The sequence below is a fragment of the Ambystoma mexicanum genome, chromosome 6p (genome assembly GCF_040938575.1).
Source record: "Ambystoma mexicanum isolate Mex_15411 chromosome 6p, UKY_AmexF1_1, whole genome shotgun sequence".
NCBI classification, from domain to species: domain Eukaryota; kingdom Metazoa; phylum Chordata; class Amphibia; order Caudata; family Ambystomatidae; genus Ambystoma; species Ambystoma mexicanum.
In genome coordinates this window covers 99380772-99406163 of record NC_090935.1, presented here as the reverse complement: position 1 = coordinate 99406163, position 25392 = coordinate 99380772, and the positions used below count along the sequence as shown (strand labels likewise).

General features: G+C 49.0%; 1 protein-coding gene across 2 annotated transcripts in view; it reads left to right on the top strand.

Annotated features, from left to right (window-relative positions):
• LOC138511235 (myosin-IIIb-like) overlaps nucleotides 1–25392 on the top strand; it is a 686303-nt gene that overhangs the window by 492417 nt on the left and 168494 nt on the right. For both annotated transcript variants that reach the window (XM_069626778.1, XM_069626777.1), the window contains exon 10: nucleotides 5352–5468. In XM_069626778.1, the coding sequence (XP_069482879.1) occupies nucleotides 5352–5468 (117 nt within the window). The remainder of the gene's footprint in view (nucleotides 1–5351; nucleotides 5469–25392) is intronic.

Here is a 25392-nt window from a genome sequence, read left to right as displayed (position 1 = left end):
GTACAAATACTGTGCCAGTTTGACTTCAGTGGTTTAACCGCACCGAGGCATGTTCTGAAGGTGGCTGACCCTGCTGCTGCCACAGGGGTACCCAGACCTGGTGGATTAGGTGATCGGAAACCAAAAAAGTGATGGGTGTAAGGTTTTCAATGAATCTGAACCACTGGCATTGCTCTGCGCAACCTTCCACAGCGCTGTTTTTTTAGCCCATCTGCGCCATTACAAATGGGGTCCAGCCATATGCAAATCAGTCGGGTACTGCCACCAATGGTAGCAGCCAGTGGCGTAACACAAGATCTGGGGCTCGAGCCATGCTGAGGGGGCCCCCCCCCCAACTCGGCAACAAATCACGGGTCACGCCACACTCTCGGCCGGCCTAGATTACCACGCTTGCGCAATACGCACAAACGTGCTACTGAAGGGGTATGCCGCACACTGCACTAGGATAAAGATATATGTGTTTCAATGTAATATACAGGACACTTTCTGAGAAAAATTGGCTAAAGAGCCAGAGTGTTTGCTATTGTTTAGTAGGGTAACACCAATCCAATACATGCAAGTCACCAACAGTGCACAAGAACATTAATGTTTGCTATTAAAAATGCATGCCACAATGAAAACATGTCCACCTGGCTGCACAATGTAGACCAGTGTAGACACGCAATAACATTACAGTAAAGCATGCCAGGCCACATTTGGACATTCCTAGACCGGTTGCACCAAAATGCCAGACGAGGCAATAACACTCATCAAGAAGAGAGCCCACATTCAAACTTGCGTCTCTGTGGCCTCTAACAACACAGCCAAACTCTTTAAAATCTGCAAGCAACTGGCTAATCCTGTTGCGGTCTCTACCTTCCCAGTTCCCTCAACAGGCCCCATGCATGGGTTTAGTCTCTCGCTTCTCTGCTAAAACTCAAGACATCCTGTCCACTATCTCCTCTTCCTCTCTCTGCCCCCCTTTGGCCATCTCTCACTCTCCTCCTCCTTTCTCCTCTTTATCTCTAACAACTGACAAGCTTTCCAGACAAGTCCCATCTATGGAAGTGTCGTCAAAACAGGTGCTCGCCTGCTCCCCTGGAACCGTCAAGGACCATATTGACACCCTTGCTCCAGCCTTGGCCGATTTCTGTAATCATTCTTTCCCCTCTGTCAAACTCTTGGAAAAGCTGTCCATCTCCCAGCTTGCTCTCCACACTGAATCTGTTGGTGGTCTCCATGACCATCAATCTGGCTTCAGAGCTGCCATAGGCATGGAAACTGCTCTCCTGAACACCTGTGAAGATCTGATCTCTAACCTCGATTCCAGTATTCCTTCTGTCCTCATCCTCCTTGAACTTTCCTCTACTTTCGACATGGTCAACCACGCCATCTGTGATGCCCAGAACCTGGGTATCACGGATCAGGCCCTGGAGTGGCTGGCCTCCTTCCTCTTGGACTGCCCTTCCCAGGTCCAATTTGGTCCCTTTCTCTATGCCACCTCTTTCTACCTGTGGTGTTCCCTAGGGCTCTACCCTCTCACCCTCGTTTTTCAACCTCTACTTTGCCCTTTTGGTCCACCTGATCTTTACCTTCTCCTCTTTCAGTGTTTTGGGGATGACAATTAGCTTTCCTTCAGGGTCCCCTCAGCCTCCTCTCCTTTCTCGCTCATTCCTGGTGTCATCTTCAACTCTACTCTCTTTCTCTCCTCACATCTCAGACGTCACCAAGAAGTCCCACTACCAGCTGCACCTCCTCAAAGGGACTCTTCCCTTTCTCACTTTCCCCGAGAAGCTCACTCTCTCTAGAGCCCTGGTTCTCTCTAGGCTGGACAATGGCAACAGCCACTTTCTCAATCTGCCTTCCTCTACTGTCCGCCCTATGCACAATCCAGAACAGGACTGTGAGACTTATCCTTGGCCTCATGCCCAAGGACCGGATGTCTCCAGCCATTAAATGTCTCTACTGGCTCCCAGTGGCTGCAAGGATCAAGTTCAAGACCCTTTGCATTGTCCACAAGGCTTTCTGGGGCCGTGGACTGCACTACATCCAATGCGCTCTTCCAAAATACCTTCATTCTCAAGCCTTACGGGTAAAATGCTTCTCCAGGCAGACAGTGGGGGTAGATCTTTCTCCTCTGCAAGTCTCTTCCTCTGGAATGGCCTCCCTGCCTCTCCCAAACTTGAGCCGGACCACCTGAAGTTCCAGAAGCAGCTCAAAACATTTCTCTTCTCTGCTTTCTCTCTCTCCCTCCCCTGATGACCTACCTGTCTGCTGTACCAACTGGTTGCTTGGCTAACCTCAGTCTCACTGAATCCAGGCACTTTCTTGATCAGTCACCCTTGCACTGCCTCTGGGCCTACCACGCACTTAAGGGCTGTAACTGTAACTCTACAGTCCCTTGTTCTCCTTGCACTACCCAGAGCCGCGCTGCCCTGGCTGCACTTACTCAGAGCATTGCTGCTCTGTTGTCCCTTCCCCCCTCCCTTTCCCCTTGCACTTCTCGTTCTCGCACTTGCACAAGGCCTAGTAAGATCATTTGTTTTGTCTTCCCTCTGTTTTCCTTCCCTTGTCTTGCCTAAAACACTTGTGTACATGCGCGTTATATATGACTTATCATATTATATCATAATTTTATCACAGATGCCCAGAAAAATATACAATGCCGCAGTAAGAAACGCCTAGACTGGTAGAACCCAAATGCCAGTCTAGCCAGGTAATTCCACTTAGCAGGACTGCTTTATCAGAAATGCCCAGTTAAAAAAAGTCATACCAAACTGAGGAATGACTAGACTGGCTGCACCAAAATGCCTCTCTAGCCACTAATGCCACATGTCATGCCTGCTTAGCATGGACATGGTCGACCATTATGATTTATTGTGCAACCCCCCCACACATCCCCTCTCCCTCCTATCCCCTACCACAACCTCCAAAATTGGCTCATTGACCCAGAATTACCTCAACGTCCCTCTTCCTTGTACCAGTGCTTACGTATGAGGCTCCTTTCCTCATAGGTAAGCACTGGGATGAGGAAAAGTGGGACTAGGAGTAATGAAGATTACAGGTAGCTAAATCCGGCATTACCTTCATGTACCTCTACCTCATCCCAGTACTTGTGTATGAGGCATAGTGACTCATACACAAGTACTGCCTCATACACAAGTACTGGGATGAGGAAGAATAGGGCTAGGACTAATGCAGATTACCAATACGTAATCAAGGCATTAATCACAAGTAGTGGTGCAACACCATTGAGCTGACTGGGCTTCAGCACTCCCCCACCTCCCCTGAAATTGTGGGCTATGTTGACTTGACCTGGCTGACCTACAGAGCAGTTGCCAGACAGAAAAGGACACCGATTCTAAACGGCACCTGGGTTTCGCTGTTAACCAGGGCCCGGCCCAGCAATTAACGTACAGCATTTCACTGTTAGTACTTGCATTCAAATGCCCAATTAAAATTGTGATGTGGGTTTAGTACTTGCATGCCAGGGAAGTGATTGGAAGGGTAGAGAGGGAACAGGAGACCAGTCATTCTCACAGCAGTCCATAAGTGGGTGCTTTCAAATTTAAAGGAGAAAGTTAACTGCTTCTAACATTGAGACTGCACTAGAATAGTCTAATTAAAATGCGTAAAGAAGTTGGATGCCCCCACACAAATATGTTTGCTCCTCCCCCACCACACGTGAAGTTAGGGCCTCTCCCAACATTTGAAGGGTTAGCCCCCCTGAAATGTAGGTTTTGTTGCGCCCCTGAACAGCACACACACCAATTACCATAAATACACACACACACACACCCAGCCATCAATACATTTAAGTGTGCACCCTTTCACCATACAGGCACACCCAGGCAGCCACCCATACATTTAAGTCTGCACCCTTTCACCATACAGGCACACCCAGGCAGCCACCCATACATTTAAGTCTGCACCCTTTCACCATACAGGCACACCCAGGCAGCCACCCATACATTTAAGTGTGCACGCTTTCACCATACAGGCACACCCAGGCAGCCACCCATACATTTAAGTCTGCACCCTTTCACCATACAGGCACACCCAGGCAGCCACCCATACATTTAAGTGCACATCCTTTCACCGTAAACGCACACACGCATACCCAGCCACCCATTCATTTGTGTGCACTCTTTCACCATGCACTCACACAACCACACGTCATAGGGTTGACGGGAGCCATAATACTTCAAAAATAAATTGTTTCTTTTTGAAGTCACTCTGACTTCATAAAGAAATTATTTCCGTTAAGGACCGAACCATAACAGAAATAATTTCTTTATGAAGGCAGAGTGACTTCAAAAATAAAGTATTTATTTTTGAAGTTATAGGGCTGCCTCCATCCCATGACATGGAGGCCTCCAGCCTGGGGTCTTAATCTCATGGGGTGGGAGGAGCCCCGGGACTTCAAAAAGGTGGTTTCTTTTTGTATTCACTCTGCCTTTATAAAGAAATTATTTTTGTTACAGAAATAATTTATTTCTTTATAATTTCTTTAATTTCTTTATCATTTCTTTATAAAAGCAGAGTGAATTAAAAAAGAAATGTAAAAAAAAATGTTTCAAAAACTTTTTTTTACCCTCCCATGACATGTGGTTGGGGTCCCCCCGCACCGTGGGTGATGCGGGGGGCCCCTGTTACGCCAGTGGTAGCAGCCCAGCCTGAACTGCTAGGCTAGGTCCCCTCTGCATGGAAACACCAGCAACCCCAGACATGTTTCGGCCTTGTTGGGCCTCCTCAGTGAAGTGAAGCTTGATTTCCTATGGCGCAGCGAGCAAAGGACCCACGTCTGGGCATACCCTCTCTCACGTTGTATTTATTTGAAGATCAGGGATGTCAATTTCTATCAGAAATAACTTAAAGTAACACATTTAGCAACGGCAGAGCATCCCCCGAAGGATGCCTGTGCAAAAGCACATGGCTGAGCAGTTTGTGCTGCAACGACCGCAAGACCTTTCTGTCTCAGCCTTTCTACATTACTTCACTGGTTCTTGTGGACCTTGAGCCTCTCCAATGGCTGTCTGAATATTTCCTACAATGGTTTCAATGCTAAAACATGGTAGATATGTGGACTAAAAACTGAAAGCATAAACTCAGGGTACAGCCTTCCAAAGAGAAGACCCATCTGAGTGGTGTGCTGTTGCATTTTATGACCCTTGGGCAGTCGCATATTATGCTTCTCACTGTGCAAAAACATTCTGTGAAGGCTAGGGACTCTCAGTTCACAAAGTCCATCCTCTCTTTCTAGGGTTTCTTGTTGTGAGTTGACTGCAGATGTTCCTCTTGAGTAGTTATCTAAGTGGACTCTTAACGGTTGGAGTGTTTACGGCTTTTGATTGTGTCTCCTTTCATCCGAGATGCCCGCGATTCCATCGCCAAGGTGGCCTACGGCAGGGTCTTCGGCTGGATCGTCAGCAAGGTTAACGAGTTACTGGCGGCCAACGTGGAGGAGGAGTTGGAGCTGAAGGAAATTGGTGAGTGTATTCGGATATTGGCAGAGTGCCTCAAAAGTATCCCTTTGTCAACTGTTTCTCTCCATCCCTCGCTCCTCCTTCCCTCACAATACCGGTTGCGCCCAGGCAGAGACCAGTGACTTCTGTGCATTGATCATGGTGTAACAGGCTGCAACACTGCCGTGACACCCTAATGGTGAAAAGACCATGTACTTAAGTCCTAATGTGTGGGAAATACCAGCTATGCAGCTCTATGGCGACTTGTGTGGTGGTTATCAGTGCCAATTGTGGCTGCAGATCCAGTGGTGTACTCTCTTGTGGTATCCCCTTTGATCTAGCCTCATTTAATGAGGGTGCCCCCAGAATAATGGTGTCCTCTACCTGCCTTTGATGGTTGTATGGTCGTCCACCACATCGGTCATGCATATATCATCAACTGCAGTGCTAATTGGATTCACTTGTGTGCAATGCCGGACATTTTGTTGAGCAAAGCATGTTGATAATCTGAGGCTGAGAACTGTGACGAATCAAAGGAATTTGCCACTTCTCCAGAAAGGGGAACACCCCTCCCCCCTTGTGAGGCTAGGGAGGTGAGCTCGCTCCGCATCACCCTCCCTAGGGGTCTAGGCAAGACTTTCTTTGGGGACAATGAATCCAGTTACTGGGAGGAGCTACCTAGGGGCAGCCAGATCATCGCCTACAAGATGTGTTCCACAACTACAGAAACTCCTAACAATTGGGAAGATGGGATGCCTCCGGGCGGGCGGCTGCAGTGAATAGAAGCCAGAATCGTACAGGCAAGGGACATCTAAAGAGTTAATTGTGCTGCCTGCTTAACAAATGAAAACCCTGAAAATGTTGCAAATGTAATTCCATGTAATGTATGTGCGAGACATTCTATGTAACTTGTACACCCTGTATCAGATGAATCACATGTTTGTAACCAAATTCTTAAGTTCAAGCGCCTGGATACCTCTGGGTTACATACGCTTTATAAATGTTCAAATAAATCTCCCTTTAAAACCTAATTACCCATAAACGGGGACGAGTAGGTTAAATAATAGTCACCCAACATACAGAAATGAGAAAGGCAGAGTCAGCACAAGCTTGAAACTCGCTAGAAGCAGGATCCTGGGGCGCTGAGTAGGAACCCAAGGTGAACGCTAGGACTCCGGAGCCAGGACGCCAGCCGAGCAGGAGAACTCCAATGGGGCAGGAGCCCGAACGGAGGTGGCGGCAAGACCACGAGAACCCTCTGGTGGACAGTCAGTCCCTCCAATGTCACTGACATTGCCGTGTATCAAAGGACACAGAGTGTCCGACACCTTGTCAATGGACAAAAGTACTGCAAAAAGGAGAGAACACTGAAGGAGAAGCACACTGCCAAAGTACAGGCTACGACTGCAGGAGACCGGAGGAGAGGTCCCAAAGGAACAATGCACCGGAAAGCATTTCTCCGCATAATATTGAAGAGAACTAATATAACAGCCTGACCAGAAGCAATCAGTATGTTAAGCAAATAAAACTGTAGAAGTCACGAGATAAAGTTCCCCTTTGAGGAAATGGTTTAAAACTATGAGGATATAAGAACAAATAATGAAAGAGTGAAGAATAATACAGAGAGAAACCAATTGTTGATAACAATACCTTGGGAAACGGGGAGAGTCGTCACAAGCCAATATATACAAGAAGAAGCGAATATAAAAGGAGACATTCCAGTGAATCTGAGTGTAGAGAAATCAGAAAAGTGAAGCTGAACAAGAGGTCAATAGACCAAAATAAAACAATCCACAACTGGCCAAGAGAAACAGTATCCAGTGATTTAATCGCTGGAAATAAACTTTGGGGGGACTCAATGAAGCCACTATCCAACACTTCCCCCACATATTCTGGGACTGGCGTTTGTTTATATAATTGCACCAGTCCAAAAACAAGTTCGGAAAGGTGTTTAGTGCTTTTAACAACAAAAACAATAATTGAGTCACTGTCTTTGAATGTACCAGCGATTTTTTTTTTTTTTTTTTTATTTTTTTATTTCTTTTATCAAATACAACCAAGAGAAACAGGCTGTTCTGACAGAAGGGAGTTCTATAAGGGAAAATTATAACGCACTTGAAGAGTTAGAGAGACTGATTCAAGACATCCCAAGAGAATGTTTGGGGATTTCCTACTAGTGACGAATCCTACAGACTGGAACTAGAAGTACCCTCAGGAGGAGGGAGTCATTCCCCACCTATACGTTAGTTTACATAGTGCTTGGGTCGGTTAGGGTCGTTTTGGACGGCAGACCTTTTCGTTTTGGACATTCATGACTGACGGATAAGCACCTTAGTTAGAAATATAGGCAGGGCCCTACCATGGAGACAGGGAAAGATAGACCTTCTCTTACGTTAATAGAAATGTCCTGAACCATGTCCTTGCAGTATCTGCGTCCTTCTGACCTACCACAGAACCTAATCACCACACCAGCCTGCATCTGGGTGGTAAAATACATCTTGAAGGCCGTGGGAATGCTGGTGTTCGGCCGTGGTGGACATGGAGCAGCGGCGGTGGCTGGGCACTGCCGCCGAGAAAATCTGGCATATGGGGCGGGGGTGGGAATGGATTTGAAAGCCTCGAGGGAAGTGTAGGGGGGGGGGGAGATGCCGGGCAGAGGAAGCAGCCATCAGGCTGCTCTGAAGGCCATCTCGGATTATGGGATTCAACCCGCGATCCGAGCAACTGGATTTTCTGTCTCCCTGCACCCAATGCTAATACAGCATAACACATAATGGAGTTTCTGCAAATGTATAGGGCCCGATTTTCTGAACCTTTCCTGAATCAAGCGATGAGTGGTGCTAGCGCATGACTTTTGTGTTTAATGCAGAAAGGGTATGTGGGGGTGTGCCTTGGCGATATGCACTTTCAGATGCCCGTCCCACCCAAAATACACGCATCCCAAATTCACTAATGTTGGTGGTTGGTCCGAAGGGTAGTGACCATCTTTGGAATGCACAATATTGGCCAGAATCCCTTGGCCCCTGTGCGGTACCCTGTGCTTCTATTAAAAGGCTGGGTGTGGGGGGCGCTGTTGCGCACATCGAGTATGGCTGCCTGAAAGGCGAGCTCCGGCTCGAACGAAAATCCTGCTCAAAATATATCCTTCCAATGCCGTTCTAGACGCTTAAAGAAGGAAGATTCCTGTGTCGGAAGGATTCCTGGACAAACCCTGAAAAAGCTGGGCGTATACGTGGCTAGATCGCTATGCTATCCTGCCCGAAGCGCTTTGGCGGCCGTGAGGAATTGGCGTAGACGCCCAGCAGCTCCGCAGGACATTCGCTGTGTGCCTGAGGTGTGGTGAGGAAGAACAGGCCGCAGTGGGGGAGGGGCGTTGCAGTGAATGCCATATCGCAGAGCCCCGGCAATAAACATAGTGCGGCCGCCCCCCAGCCTGGTGCGTGGTGCCGCCTCTGGAGGACAGCGCGGGTGACCAAAGCTGAATAAACAGAGGGGGAGAAGCATAAATCTGACGAAGCCGCCAGAGGAGCTGTGCACGGCTCTGGCTGGCGCACGACGCGGGACGCTGCAGCTGCTGCCGGAGGACCGCCCCCTGCTTCCCCGCGGAGGTGCTACGACGGAGACACTTCAGAGCGGAGTGGAGACACGCGGGGAGGCAAACTCCTGCCCCTCACAACAAGTAAGTGGGGCGAGGTGGGAAAAGGAACCCCTCCACCACAACAATAAACACCAAGGCGGAAACTGTACCCAACGTGGTGGGGGACCATGGAGGAAGCTCCTTACTGTTCGCCATGAGCCAGTACTGAAACAACGACTGGACAATCACAAGGCTCTGGGTGTATAACATACGGAACGTGGTGGGGGATCACTGGGAGTGACCATTGTGGGCCCGCGCTGGCACTACGAAGGGGGCGCGGGGAGCTGCACCCCCGGCCCATGGTGAAACAACATTGATCGGATAATAACAACCCCTGGTGTGGTGTGGTGTGGCTACCGGTGCCCTAAGGACATTCTGAATTACAGGGGCTGGACTAAACTCCATTCGCCCAGAGTGGTGCAGGGAGGCGCCCCACTGAGAACCGCATTGAGATAAACATCCTGATCGGACTTTGGGGGTCCGCCTGGCAGAGATCTCCACTCCGATAGAAGGAACAAAACAAGGGTGCAAACACCCGGTGCAAGTAGGGGGTGTAAAGGAGTAAGTGCTTCCATACTATCTGCTCCCTTTCCATAGAACAAATACAAGGCTGACTTTAATACGTGGGAGAACACAGTGCACTCTAAGACCATACACTACAACACATGGGCCGCACCGAGAGGAAGGGAAAAAGACCAGCCCAATGGACTCCTTCGCCAGCTCCCAACCACACAGGGCGGCCGACGGGATGCAACAGGCACCCGACAGACAGGAAGAAGACCCCTTGGAGCGCCTAGCAACACTGGTCCAGAACGGATTTATGGTGGTCAATGTCAAACTGGATGACATAGTGGCAACGATTGGATCCCTGAAAGCTAGAGTGGAGAAGGAGAGCATGCGTGTCACAGAAGCGGAGAGTAGAATAAGCACGAACGAAGACACAATTTCACAACATGGCCATGACATAGCCCAACTCCAAACAGAACTACGCAAAACCCAAAGTAAGTGTGAACATTATGAATCAAGATCTCAAAGGAATAACATCCGGATTGTTAGAGTTGCGGAAAGTTTTGGCAAGGGTGACATGGAGCGACAAGTGGAAAACCTTTTGAAGGATATCCTGGGAGCAGAATCTTTTTTCGGAACATTTCCTCGTGGAGAGGGCACACCGCACTCGGGCTCCACCGCCGAAACCAGGGGCACCACCTCACACCATAATAGCACTTCTCCTCAACTACAGGGACAGGGATGCTATACTCAGACTGTCCAGAGAGAAAGGCACTCTACATTTTGAGCATAACAGAATTCATATATACCCAGATTTCTCCACTGGTGTACAGGCCAATCAGTGAAAAAACAACTGCCGATGCGCAATGTACCTTATGCCCTCATCGTCCCTGCGAAGATCAGAATCCAGTATGGTGGTAGAGCCCACTTTTTTGAAAACCCCACAGAAGCCATGCCATACGTGGAGGCTTCTATCCCGTTGCCTCCCAGAGACCGGGTAATTGATCAAAACGCTGGACCACAGCCGGGAAAGGAGAGGCGAGACTCAGCAGACTGACCGGAGTAAACCTTCTAATCCCTGTCACAGGAAGACAGGAACACTTGCAGAGAACGCCCTGGACACAGGTTTATTGTAGCTTCGAGCCGTGAGCCCCTGGCAGTGTAAGCCGGATGGCTGCAGCAGGCTAGCCTCAGGAAAGCTCCATCAGTTTTGGGGAATGGCCATGGGGAAGGTTCCGAGAGTTATCGGGCAGCATCGTCATGTTGGGGGAGAAGATGCGGGTGGGGGGGGGTCAAATTGCCATATGAGACTTCGATATGTTGAGTTGTACAGGATTCGAGTTGAGGGGGATACGGTTCTGGGATCCAGTTGGAGGGGTCCTGCAAGTTACAATTTGTGGTCGCGCCGCTGTACATGACATGCTTCCAAGAAATACTGGGATAAGGAACACAGTAAAGACACACAGTCATGGCACACACTAGAGCGATGACTCAGGGGCCGAAGCTAAAACCTCTTACATGGAATGTTCGAGGGTTGAATAACCGAACTAAATCGAGCAAGGTGGGAGCCTACGTCACTAGGCATAATCTTCGGGTGATCATGCTGCAAGAAACTCATGCACTCCGGAAGGTAAACGCAGAATTCTTGAAGAACTGGGGGCAACATAGATATTACACTGAATACGATTTGGTAAGAGCAAAATAGACACTCAGGGTCGCTATGCCATAGTATGGGGTAGCATTGCGGGGAGGGAGATGGCATTAGCAAATACCTATGGCCCGAATTTAGATGACCCTGATTTTTACATAGACGTGGTACATGAAATAGGCTACATGGGGTGTGAACAGATCCAATGGGGAGGAGACTTTAACACCATCATGGATATCACGCGAGACCGTTCCACTACCAAACACCAAACTCCCTCCAAGACTGCAGCAATGTTACAACAAATCCTATCACAATTGACAATGGTTGATGCCTGGAGATTGCTACATCCACATAAGAGACAATACACGTTTTACTCCTCTGTGCACAACACTGAGTCTAGAATAGATTACTGTCTGGTATCCGCATATCTCATGCACCAGATCGATAACTGTCAGACCACTCCCCCATCACAGTGGAAATGAAACTAGAAAATGTAAAACCCCCGACTAGGAGATGGAGGATGCCACCAGACATTCTTAAGGACCCAGCGGTAGCTGATGCACTGCATATAGAGGTGGAACACTTCTTTGATACCAACAGGGCTTCAGTGGATAGGAACTCAACCCTTTGGGAAACCTTTAAGGTATGGTTGAGAGGAATATTGATCTCTAAGTCCACGGGTATGTTGAAGTCAGTCAGGGTGGAACTGGCGGAGATGGAGAAACGCTTGGGAGACCTGGAAGTGCGATACACAGCTACGCATGAAGACAAAACCCTCTCAGACATTAACAGCAGTCTACTGGAATTCAATAAACTAGCAACTAGGGAACTGCTCTATATGTCAACCCCGCTCAGAGTACGCAGATACGGCAAAGGGAATAGAGCAGGTCATACCTTAGCCAACCTGTTAAAAGCCGAGAGACAGCACACACTGATCGCCAGCATACTAACAGGGGACGGCACAGTGGTCACTAGCGAAGAGGGGATAAATAGAGAATTTACCCGGCTTTATTCAGAACTATACTCTAATCATGAGTTGAAATCAGCCAATGATGTAAGAAAGTACCTCGACAATATCACTCTCCCGACACTGCCCATAGAATACAAACTCGTGCTTGACCAACCCTTAACCACTGATGAGATCACAGAAGCAATCAAGTCGTTGGCCAGTGGCAAAGCACTGGGCTCAGACTGATTAGGAGCAGAGTTGGACAAGGAACTAGACGAGGAACTGGCCCCGGTGCTGCTGTCGGTGTGGGAGGAAGCTATAGAATTAGGAACCCTTCCGCCATCAATGAGAGAGGCTATAATAACAGTGCTCTTGAAACCTAGGCGACCACCCAACGAGATGTCCTCCTACCGACCCCTGTCCCTAATAAATTGCGATGCCAAAATCTTTGCTAAAATCCTGGCCACGAGACTCCTACCAAATATGCCTATATTAGTACACCCAGATAAGTGTGGCTTCATTCCCACCAGGTCTACGGCTCTAAACCTCCGGAGACTGTTTGGAATCATGGCCCAGATAAAACCTGAAGCCCAGGGACGTAGCTGTATCAATAGGCGCTGAAAAAGCATTTGATTCGGTGTCATGGATGTACTTAGTTACAGTGCTTGAGAAATTCTGAATTGGCCCGTACTTCCTGAGATGCGTCAGGCTACTGTACTCTGACCCCAGAGCTAGAGTGCTGACTAACCGTACGCTGTCCGACTGGTTTGGTTTGGGAAGGGGCACGCGACAGGGATGCCCATTTTCCCCCATACTGTTTGCCCTCACAATGGAACCAGTCGCAGCAGCCATCAGGGAACATCAGGGACAGAGGTGCATCAAGATGGCCGGCCTAACCCAATCAATATCCTTATATGCAGACGATACGTTGCTGTATGTCCGGGAACCCGATATACATCTTGGCCCGGCGATGGAAACATACATGAGTTTGCCGAATACTCAGGTTATAAGACCAACAGATCTAAATCTGAAATCTTTCCCCTAACTCCTGCCACGTGGTGCCCGAACAACACACATGGCCTGCAATGGTCCCCCACTAAAATAAGATATCTGGAAATTATCGTGTCAGGGGGAAAAAGCCTCCCTGTACTGACAATCATGAACACCTATTGAGTACTATCTCCACCAAACTCTGCCTGTGGGCAAAACTTCCTATTTCACTTATTGGTCGAGTGGCCATACTAAAAATGGTAATCCTACCGAAGCTATTATATATTTTTACTAACATCTCGATATGGCCTGGTGGACAGTTTTTCGCAGCCCTCTGATCCTTGGTTGTAGAGTTTGTGTGGGGCGGGGGAGGGCGGCCAGAATGAAATGGGAAAAATGGTGGAGGCATATAACAAAGGGGGGCATAGCAGCCCCGGATTTTGAATTATATTTCCTGGTTGTGCAGGCCCAGTTTGCCAGATTCTGGCATGATGACCTGAACACCTCACCTCACATCTGTATAGAGAAACACGCAGCACGCCCGACCGACTTGAGTTCCATCATCTTTAAAGTTAAGCATAAAGATGACTGCCCCTTCGACCCAGTCAGCACAACAGTGAATGCATGGTCTAGGATCTATTTTAGGCTCCAATTAGAAACTCCTTATTACTCGGAAGCCCCCTTCTGGAACTTCTCCGGCATCGCACCATCTTATGACCTTGTTGTTCAGAAAACATGGGACCCAGAGGGAGAATTCAAAATTAAAGACATCTTCCCCAATGGTAAATTCATAACACTCGAAGAATTCAAGGTTTGGATGGGGAGAGATCAGTTGGAAATACTACAATATAACGGGATGCGAATGGCCTTTAAGGCTAGATGTCCTCTATTCCCAGACGAGCCTCCTGGCTCTATGCAGTTGTGCAGGCAAACATGCCGACGTTAAATAAGATTAAAGCCTCCTGGGAACGGACCTGGGAACCACCCTGTCGGACAAGTCATGGGAAAGATACCGTGAACTAACCAAGAGGGTATCCATCAATGCAGGCCTCCGCCTGATCCAATTTAAGGTATTAAATAAATTACACTACACACCTGAGAAATTGCTAAATTTACACGGAATGGCCCTGACAGCTGCCAGAAATGCGGGAGCGAACATGCCGACTCATTTCACATGTAATGGAGCTGCCCATCCATATACAGATTCTGGGGAGAAGTGGCGACCATTCTAGTAGAAATTACAGAAGTCCCAGCAGACCTAACACCCCAAAGATACCTATTCAGAGACATTGGGAAGATCTCAGAAGTCACTAGAAGACTATTTAACGTTGCGTGCGTAGTGGCTAAAAAATGTATATTACAGAAATGGAAGAGTACACACGCGCCACGCATTAATCACTTTCTCAAAGAACTGGCGTATGTCAATGAGTGTGAGGAACAGTATGTAATATCACTCCCGAGGACAAGTAAACCTAAAGACATTTGGGCTCCGTTCAGAGTATATTTGTGCGAATTGGGATCGGCTAGTAGTAGCCCGGCAGGGCCTTGAAATGAGCGGCTACGTAAATATTATGTCTTACTGTATTTCTGTACTTGATAACTAAGTTACTGAAATGTATGGAATGTTGTGTTGATGAGGCGACGTGTACCACAATCAATAAATAAAGTTTTTTTTTAAAAAAAGGCTGTCCGTGAACCTTTTACCTGGTGGGTCACGTGAAGCGCAAAGTAACACCATGTGTGGGGCAGGCTTTAGAAAATTGAAAGCCCTGCGTAAAGTTCTCCATTTGCTCCCTCTGGAAAATTGTACCACATTAGTAACCTCTTCTATAATGTAGTCCGTAGATGACTGCAACGGTATCTACTTAGGAAAACCGTAGCATCGGATTCCGAGACTTCAAGTCCTTCAGAATACGACTGACCTCTTCCCCAGCTCCACTGGTTGCCTGTGGGAGCGAGGATTCAGTTCAAGGTTTTGTGTATTGTGTATTGCGCTCTCCATAATGTGGGGCCTCATTATTTGAGGAAAAAACTGGTGAGGTACTACCCCACTAGAAACACAAATCTTGCTGAAAATTCCCAATTTTCATTGCAAGCGTTTAGGTGGTCGATCCTTCTCAGTACTGGCCCCACCCTATGGAATGCTTTGCCATTCCATTTGACAGCTGAGACCGTATACCTTCCCTTCAGGAAGCTGCTAAAGACCCATCTTTTTGGTTCTCTCACTGCTCCTTAGGCTGTTGCTCCGGTTCTGTAAAACTGCTCCCCCTCAGCGCCTTGATGCCTTTGGGCCATAGTTTCTGCTTTATAAACCTTAAATAAATAACACGATTAAGCAGTAAAACATTAAGCAGTACTGTGCACCTGCTTGTAACCAGCGCAGGTGTCTGCGGGTGCATTTGTTTACCCCTCTGGTAAGAAATGCCATGTACAGGAGTATCACTTTGCTTCAAGCCTCTATAGCAACAGCCATTCAGAGTGTTTTCTCATGAATAGTCTGGGTAATGATAAGTCTCTGGTAAAGATGGAGACTAAGAAGGGTTATTATATTCAAGGATCAGGTCCGGCCGCTCCTGCTGCAAGTGTGATTGGATGCTCGAGACGTCCTAGTGATGCTGTAACACCTTCGTCGATTGGTCCGTAGCGATGTACACCGGAGGAAGGACAGCACATTGGCTGACCCAAAGGCTCGAAGAGTCTCCTCAGGACACAAACTGTTCCTAAACTGCAGAAGGCAGGAGGGGCAGCTTGCACAGGGAGGGATTATTGCCACCGTGGGGCACCACGCTAGCATCAGGCCCAATGCAGCACCAAATCTTCACCTTTTTGAACAGTCAAGACACCAACAGGGCTCTCCTTACCAGAAGGTCTGGGACCAGACGCTGCTCGGTGACCAAAGCGCCCCTCTAGTTGCTTCAAAGAGGCACCCAGTCCCAAAACAGTGTGTGCAAGAGAACATCTTACCTTATTGTCCTGCGTTCTTATTGTTCCTCGCTAGCATCTGAAACGCTGTGGTGGCCGCACCTTTTCTTCGGCTGGACCTAGGCTTTGGAAATCGCTTCCGTTCCCTCTTCGGACCATCACAGATTTCAATTTCTTTTTTTAAGGCCAGTTTTAAAACCTATTTGTTCGCTGAATGTATTTTCGCTTTGCTGTTTGGAATCTTCTTAGTGCCATGATGCCTTCGGTGAATGTTTGCGCTATACAAGAGTGAAATGGATGGATAGATAATAGATAGCTTGGTGCTCTGGAGGGTGAGCCCTTTGTGCGTTTTCTGGATTACTAGTCTTGAAGAAGGTCCATCAGGGAGGCACTGCCATGAGACAAATGTTTCTGTCCAAAGTATGGCAGAGATTCCCCGTTGGCCAAAAGGATTTCTTGGCAAGGTGAAATGTGTCAATGGGAGGGACCATCTGGACTAGAGTGGGCAGCCAGTATCTTCTCCGGGGTACATGGGAAAGAGTAGCTTTCCCCATCTCCAGGTTAGGATGCTGGCAGGTCAATACTTCAAGATGAACCATCCGGTTCCTCTAGTGAAGGAGAGGCCACTAAGCTTGCTACTACTGAAGGCCACAATTACAAGGTATTCTTGCCTTCTGGGGAGTGGGGCCACGGGGCATAGCAGAACAAGCCATATTTCAGTGCAATTCTGGACTTCAAGCTCCATGGGGAGGGTATGGAAGGGGGGGCTGCATTACTGTGGCTCTCTAGATGTTTTTGACTAAGAATCTCATGATCCTCACTCGCTGACTGGTAGTTTTGGAATCATGGGAGTTGAAGTCCAAAATACCTGAACCGTCATCTTTGGTGTCTGTGGAATTAGCCGAGATTTTCTTGCACCTTGTTTTCTAGAGGGATAGCTGATTTACGGATACCGGCCTTTGGAGTCTGTGGTCAGTTTGTATCGGCTCTTTGAAGGCAGACTGGCAAGAGGCTCTGTAGGTTTTATGAGTTAGGCGCAATGCTTTGTTCTCCACCAGGCCTGGTTTGGCAGTCATTGCAACAGTTTGTTAGCTTCAGCAATCCACTCAGTACATTCCAACCAAACGATGAGAGGGACGGAAGAGTTTGAGCCATCTGCAGGTTTGATATGGTTTTGGCTGCCATACACGCTGTTGCAGAAGCTAGCAAGTCATTGACTCTCATGGGGCATTCATGTGTAGCGTAACATGACACACCACCTGTTATTCTTAACATGACAAACCACCTGTTATCGATTCTGGAGGCAGTAGGGCTCCCAGAGGGTATGACTGCAAGTTGGCTCCAAAGGTTGACTGGGAACCAAAAGAGGCCCTGAAAATAATTCTCAAAGTGCCGCATATGACATATTTTCAGCAAGCCCAGGCCTTTTCTTTGAAAATAAAATACAGAAGAGGCCTAGGGTCCAGAGACCCACCGGGAAATGATTTCCCTATAGGCCAGTCCACCCCTGTTTGGCTCTCCTGTATTCCCTTAAAGGCTATTACAGGAATGCTGATGCCACAGTTCAAAATAACAGAAGGCTTTATAAGAAGGCCACCAGTCCAGCAAAGTCCAGGGTAGAAGACAGAACCTGGGAGTCATTGAGTGATTGCATTATGCATCAAGATCATTTAAAATGGCGTCCTCTTGTGGCAGCCAGGCCTGCTTTACCTTCAGAGCCAAGAGCCCTTGAGATGAACATTTTGGAATGGGGCAGCTTCACTTTATGTGCTGAATGCAAGGGACCCGGGAGTGCAACTATCTCGGAGAGCCTGGTGCCGCGAGGTGATAGACGCCCGATTCCAACTTTTTCCTTGAAGCAGCGTTATTCAGGTCTTCAACACAGCGTCTAGATACAAGTGTCACGTCCTAGATTTTGTATTCCGCTGACGTGGACGGGAATCTCTTTTGGGGGTTCGTCGCTGATGGACCATTTGGGTGAAGCATTATTATCCAATATTCGCCGCCCAGTTCGGGTTTTGCGAAGGCCTGGGTAGAATAGAGCAAGCACTTCATTTGAATCTTGGACTTTCCCCATATTGTGACAGGTATAATGCCACGGTGTACTTGGGCTTTATGGACTTATCCAGTGCTTTTTGACTATGTTTCCAGGAATCCCCTCTGGGCCCACCTCACAGAGAAGGTGTTGCTTAATAAGAAGGCTCTGAAGATTGTGTAGCTGTAGCGGATTCTTTTATTCACTTGCTGTACAGCAACTATATACACACAGCAGGTGAATCACTGCCGGTGGGTCGTTAATGTCTTCAGGGTGGGGAGCAGACCTCATGGTGCCTGGAGATGATGGTTCTCCACTGCTGGTGGGTCTTTAATGTCTTCAGGGTGGGGGGCAGGCCACACGGTGCCTGGAGATGATGGTTCTCCACTGCTGGTGGGTCTTTAATGTCTTCAGGGTGGGGAGCAGGCCTCATGGTGCCTGGAGATGATGGTTCTCCACTGCTGGTGGGTCTTTAATGTCTTCAGGGTGGGGAGCAGGCCTCATGGTGCCTGGAGATGATGGTTCTCCACTGCTGGTGGGTCTTTAATGTCTTCAGGGTGGGGGCAGGCCTCACGGTGCCTGGAGATGATGGTTCCCCACTGCTGGTGGGTCTTTAATGTCTTCAGGGTGGGGAGCAGGCCTCACGGTGCCTGGAGATGATGGTTCTCCACTGCCGGTGGGTCTTTAATGTCTTCGGGCGGGAGCAGGCCTCACGGTGCCTGGAGATGATGGTTCTCCACTGCCGGTGGGTCGTTAATGTCTTCAGGGTGGGGAGCAGGCCTCATGGTGCCTGGAGATGATGGTTCTCCACTGCTGGTGGGTCTTTAATGTCTTCGGGCGGGAGCAGGCCTCACGGTGCCTGGAGATGATGGTTCTCCACTGCTGGTGGGTCTTTAATGTCTTCAGGGTGGGGAGCAGGCCTCACGGTGCCTGGAGATGATGGTTCCCCACTCCCGGTGGGTCTTTAATGTCTTCAGGGTGGGGGGCAGGCCTCACGGTGCCTGGAGATGATGATTCTCCACTCCCGGTGGAGCAGCGCCGGGAGAAGGTTTCTCTGCTTGGAGCTCGCGCTGGAGTCTGCCTTTCCGCTCTCTCGTCTCTCCCCGCTCCTGAGCGTCTCACGGGAACTCGGCACTTCCGAGTCCCGCAAGCTCTCTCTACAGAAGGCTTTGCAGGAAGATGTTGCTCAGCTCTTGAGGGAACTTTATCTCGTTCTGGAGCAGAGGCAGATCTAACGGTCGCCAGGCAGACCAATGGCGACCGGGTCCCTGTGCCAGGCCCCGCCCCTTTCACGCAGCACAGGGCCCTTTGCAGCAAAGGGCCCTTTCTGTTGGACATCTTGGACGTCACTCCAGAGTCCAGTCTCCTTTCTTTCTCCCTTCCAATCCTGGGCCAATGTAGGTAGTGGTACCTGAGAGACGACCGTGACGTAGACACGTCTTGTGACGTCCCTACACTGGCCCAGGATTGGAAGGGAGAAAGAAAGGAGACTGTTAGATCCGCCTCTGCCAGGTGACTCAGTGTTATGTGCCGGTGTGGTAGTGCCATGAGGAAGGAGTCGCCAATCGCCATTGCCCGGGCCTAGCTGCAGAAGAGAAGGTACTACTGCTTGAGTCGCAGGAGGCGGTCGTCCAGCAGTGTTTGCGGTCTGCTGCTTACTAAAACAGGTAAGTTTGGCTATTGTGGGGTTGGGGGCTTTGATGGTGTTTTTTTTATTTCCAGTGTTTTTTTGTTTGCAGGCCTTTGCGTGGAAATGGATGTATTTATTTAAAGAGGGTGCGTAATCCGCGCTATGCCACTGTAAGCCGCCTCATGGCGCTGGAGGGAGGGGTGAGGAGTGGAAGTGGAGACAGGTTGAGAGGGTGGAGAGATATGGCAGATTTACTATTTGTTATGTCGTCAGTGCTTCCGAAACTAAGGGGTGTGTAACTGTGTGTTTTCGTTTCGTTTTAAATTCATTGTAGAGTTTAGGCTGATGTGTCCTGAACTGCCCACCTCCTTGACTGTTTGTCTTTGCTGGGCCTCGACATAGCTACTGCTGCGGGGATCAAATGGGACACGTAGGTGGTTGGCCTCTTTATTGACGGAAGTGTGCAGCTTCAGCCACCGCGCACATTCCGTACTTGGCCTCTTTGTGTGGGGGAATTAGCGGATTTCGGTGGGTGATGCTTAGCTATGGGGCTTGCCCAGGTGTTAAAAGCAGTGCAGTCAGTGCCCATCCAGTGATTGTTCTTTCTTCTCTGGGGGTGCTGGGAGAAGTCTAGCCTCTCTGCTCACTCAGTGCTCGGCCATAGGGCCTCCCACCCATTCGCTGCTTGGCCTATTGGTGCCTCTCCCCTGGTGTGGTGAACTCTGGAAGGCCTCAGCAGTCAGTTTTGTGATTCGTTGTCTATTTTGTAATGCGTGCCCCGGGCTGGATGTAGTGACGGATGCCCGTTTGATATGCTGCGTGGCCAGGCCTTGGCGAGGGAAGAGTACTCTATAGAGTTGTCTTATGGTTATTGCGGCCCTGATTCAGAGGCAGATCCAACGGTTGCCAGGCACAGGGACCGTCCCTGCCACAGTGAGTCAGAGGCTATGGGTCCAGCTCAGAGGGGGAGTTCATGGACCGCAGTAGTGCGATGCCACCAGGGGCCCACCTAGTTGCCTCTATGTCTCTCTATCTGTGTTTGTTTCTCTGTCTTTCTTTCTCGTCCTGTCCGCCTTCTTCTCCCTTCCCCTCCATCTCGTTCATCTGTTTCTCTAAAATCCTCTCACCTGCATTTTTATCTCACCCCATCGCCCTTCCCCTTTACCCATGACTTCCTCTTCCATCCTATGTTCTGTCTTTCTTTCTCTTAAATCACTTTCTATAATCTTTCTCACTCCCTCTCCTAGACTCCCTGTTTTTCCTTATTCCTTTCTCCTTCGTTCTCATCCCTCCATCCCACTTCTCACTTACCCCTTTTGTTCCTCTTTCTCAACGCCCTTCTCTAGCACCCATCATTACCTCGTTCGCCTTTCATCATATTCCCCTTGTCCCCCCTCCCATCCGCCTCAAAAGCACTCTTTGTCCCCCTTTGTTTTTCTTTTTCTTTCCACCTAGCTTGCTCTCTTTCACTCCTCACTCCACAGACCCCTCCCCCATGGATCTTGCACCAATCTGGTTTGAAATGATTGGCACAAGACAAGCAATGCCATACCTGATATAACTAGAACACATCTCCCCTTTCTTCCCCCATGGATCTTGCACCATTATGCTGAGTCTATCTGGTTTTAAATGATTGGCACGAAACAAGCAATGCCACGCCTGATATAACTAGAACACATCTCACATATATATCTGTTGCAAAGAGCTAGAAGCTCAGAGGCTACAACCAAAAGGCTAGCTAGCCTCGAGTCCAGACAGTCCCAACATTAGCATAGCCCAGATCTTTTCCAAATCTAGCAACACCCCTGTCTGAAAGGGTGGACTTGTGGGGATAGATGGGCCTCTGTGAAACGTGACTATTTAGGGATCAAACACGTGACTCGCCACCCTAACTTGCTGTTGAGATTCAATGGGTGTACACGGGCATCATGGGCATGGTGCAGCAGTTGCTACCCTGGGTTGCTGCTTGTCAACCCTTCACCCCCCCAATGGAGCATAATCGGGACACTGATAAACTAAAGAGAAATCCTTAGTTTATCAGGAAGCTTTTGTCTTTTTTCAAATGTTACTGTCTGTGGTCAAAGTTGAAAGTCATTAATTTGAGCTTCAGGAGGTGTCCGAGAGAGATTCAAAGTTCTGAAAGGTAAAGCTCGACTGGAGCGTAACTGACCCCTAGGTAACTGTAATAAAGACAACTTCATAAAAAATAGCTTTTGTCCCTAACGTTTGCCATTGTGCACTTGTTACCACAATTAACTCCGCCCACCCAAAGCTCCGCCTCCATGACCCGCCCACCTAGGGACCTGTGTCAGGTGCTGCCCACAGGGCCCTTTGCCTTAAATCTGCCACTGTTCTGGAGGCAAGTGTTCGTTATGGCCCTGGTGGTACATTAAACCACCCATTTCCATCTCACTGGACGGTCACTGATTTCCCTGAAGCGATCCAGTCTTATTTAGGCCTATGAGGCGCAGTTAACGTCCTGAACTCCTTTAGCGTTGCCGTTGTTTTTTTTATATATATACGCATGTTTGGCTATGGAGGGCCTGGCAGTATGAAACCCTTGTACCTCTTTAAATGAAAGTGCATTAGAATGGAGACAGTCAGTAAGTATGATTACTTAGACCTCACTGTTCCTAAACCTATGAGATGGCTGACCATGCTGGAAGGCAGGCCCCGAGAATGAAACCAATACATGCTGCTTTGTTTTCCAGATCAGTAGGAAGCCATCCAGTTTAAGCCATCCTACTTGGTTTACCTGGCCAGAAATGTCAAAACTGTCATGTTATAGGGCAGGCATATGAGGTCATTGCGACAGGTTCAGGGTCTTGATCCTATGAATGGGGAGCACGAACCCCTCCCAATCTGGGGTAGGGCACCTACCAGGGTGTATAGCAGAGCCGGTCCTACGCAAAGGGGTAGGGGGTGACCCAGTCCCTAATACTCCTGAGCATGTATTACACTGTCGGAATGTTGGTACCACTTTCTTTTCCAACGTACCATACGCCTCTTTTCCGGCTACAGTTTTTTACAGTTTGGACATGACCAAAAGAGACACAAACCTCTGTGCTGAGTCCAGAAAAAGCAGCAGCCGAGAGAGGCCAACAGCGAGGCACAGCTTACCAGTAACGTGAAGACCACCCGCCAATCACCAAGGTTCACCACACCGGGGAAAGAGGGCCAACCCGGCGGAATTAAGTGAAGTCGTACCAACAACCCAGGGCACATGACAACAAACGGAAACAGGGCAGGCCTTATGAGAGACTTTACATCTTTCGCATGTGTAACCCAAATCCCTGGGAACAGAGCAGGGGAAGATTGGGCCATGCAGTAGGTGATGCAAGGAACAGTATGGAGAGGGCCTGGAGCAGAGAGGCCTCCTATTTGTTTATCTCAGGAGTGGTGCTGAATAGCACCAAGTGCCCCCTGGATTCCCTTCCAAGCACTTCTATAATAAGACTGAGTGATTTAAAATGACATGCCCAGGAGCACATAGTTTACCTTCATAAAATCTGTCTGTGGTTTGAAGTGTGAGGGAGAAATGATTATGCCAACGGAAGCAAAGTGAACCACTAGCGCACACCAGCTCGAGGGGTCAGGTCACTCACAAAGCCCTATGGGCCTTGATGCCGTATGCGGAGGAGCTACATTTGCAATTGGAACTGGAGCCCCATCCGTGACTCAGGGCCTGGGGCAGTGCAACACCCCTTTTGGCGACCTGTGTGACGTGCACCTGATTTGTCTGCGTCAGTCTTGCTGCTAGGCTGCCTGGTGAGTGCATTGTGCAGTTCTCCCTCTCTTCCTCCCCCCTTCTATCTCTCTGCCCTCTCCCTCCATGGTGCTCTTCATCTCCTCTATTTACTCTAACTGCTACTGCATCACCTATTCTATCTCTCATTCGAAGTTTGGAAAGAAAACGTTCAAGAAAGATCTCCTGGTCTCCAACCCAGACCTGCCCATTGCTGACACTGACCCAGGCAGACTGTCGCTGACGTTCTCTTTGTTGCTCCCTCTCCAGACCTATGGACTCCCCACATGGTCTCTGTCCTCTCCCCTTTCTCTTTGTCGCCCATTATTTGTGGCACCAGATGGGAAGTACTCTTGGCATGTTTCTTATCCTCTTGGTGCATCATTAATATCTATCATAATGGCACTGTCATGGCCCAGGGCTATCAGCCCAACCTCTTCCTTCTTGATGGGCATCTTCCATCTCTCATCAACTTCCTCCCTTCTCCAGCCACTTCCCTGTCTGCCACCCCTCTTGCCTCTTCTCCACCACATCACTGTATCACTTCTCCGAAGACCTTCAAAGTTGCCAACCAGCTTCTCTTAGCTACCCTATACTCTCGCTCTGCTGTTGACGTTCTCACTCTCAAATGGTTCATAGCCAACTCTATCATTGCTTTTGACACACTCCTCCATGAGGGCTACAAGATCCTCTGTTAGCCCCGACATAACCCATCTGGAGGCGGAGTGGCCTTGATCTTCCCTGAATGGGTCCCTACTACTATCATTCACACTCAGACCTACTCTTCCTTCGAATGCCTAGTCTGCAGACTTGGTGTCTCTTCAACCCTCTCATTGACTCTTGCCACCATCTGTGCTCTGAGGGCCTTGGGCATGTGGCGCGTTACAAAAATTTAAATAAATAAATTCATCCACAGGACCCCTGGTCCTTTCTCCCTCCTCCTCTGAGGGGTCTGACCTCACCTCTTCTCGCCTCCACCTCCAACCTTCTCCTCCTCTGGGACTTCAATATTCACCTTGACCCTCCTGATTCAGCCACTGGACTCTTCTGCAGCCTCTTTGACTTTATTTCCCTCTCCATTCATCCCTCCGGTCCGTCGCACTCAGCCGGACATAGCTTGGTTGATCTCATCTCGTTAGACATCTCCATCTCCAATCCTCTCACTACACACCTCTACTGGTCTGACAATGCTCTCCTGTCCTCTCACCTGGATTTCTTAGGTCCCTCGGCTAAGCTTTGGCCTGCATTGCCAGTCTCCTTGTCGGTCATTAGACTGATGAAGCAAGTGTCAGTTGCTGTCTTTGCTGCCACTTTCATTCCCCCTCCCACTCCTGCTACGAATTCCCACACTGTCTCTGCCCTGGCTAAACTTCACCTCTCTATCACCAACAACCTGGACATCCTTGACCCTGTCATGAGGATCCACTTGAAGCCTGCCTCCAAGTACAACATCTGGTATGACTCCGGCCTAGCATCTCTGAAATGCAAGTGCAGAGTTGCTGAGCAGAAGTGGCAGCATCAGAGACATCCTCTGACATACCGGCCTGCCGCCTGCTCCAAAGGCAATACAGACTTTGCATCCGCTCGAAGAAGAGTGCCCATATTTAAGCCTGCATCTCTGGGACCACTAAAAACTTGGGCACACTGTTTAAAATCTGAAAGGAACTCTCCGATTTCTACTGCAGTGCCCACTTCTCCCCTGCCCTACCGGACCCTTTGTACTTCACTGGCCTCCCACTTCTTAACCGGAACACAGGACATCCTGTCCTCACTACTCCACTTCCCTCCCTGCTCCCTCCACAGCTCTCAGAGCTCCCTTGGGCCCCTCTCACCTTCCCTCCGACTATCCTTTCTCACCCATAGCACTGAATGAGTTCAAACACTT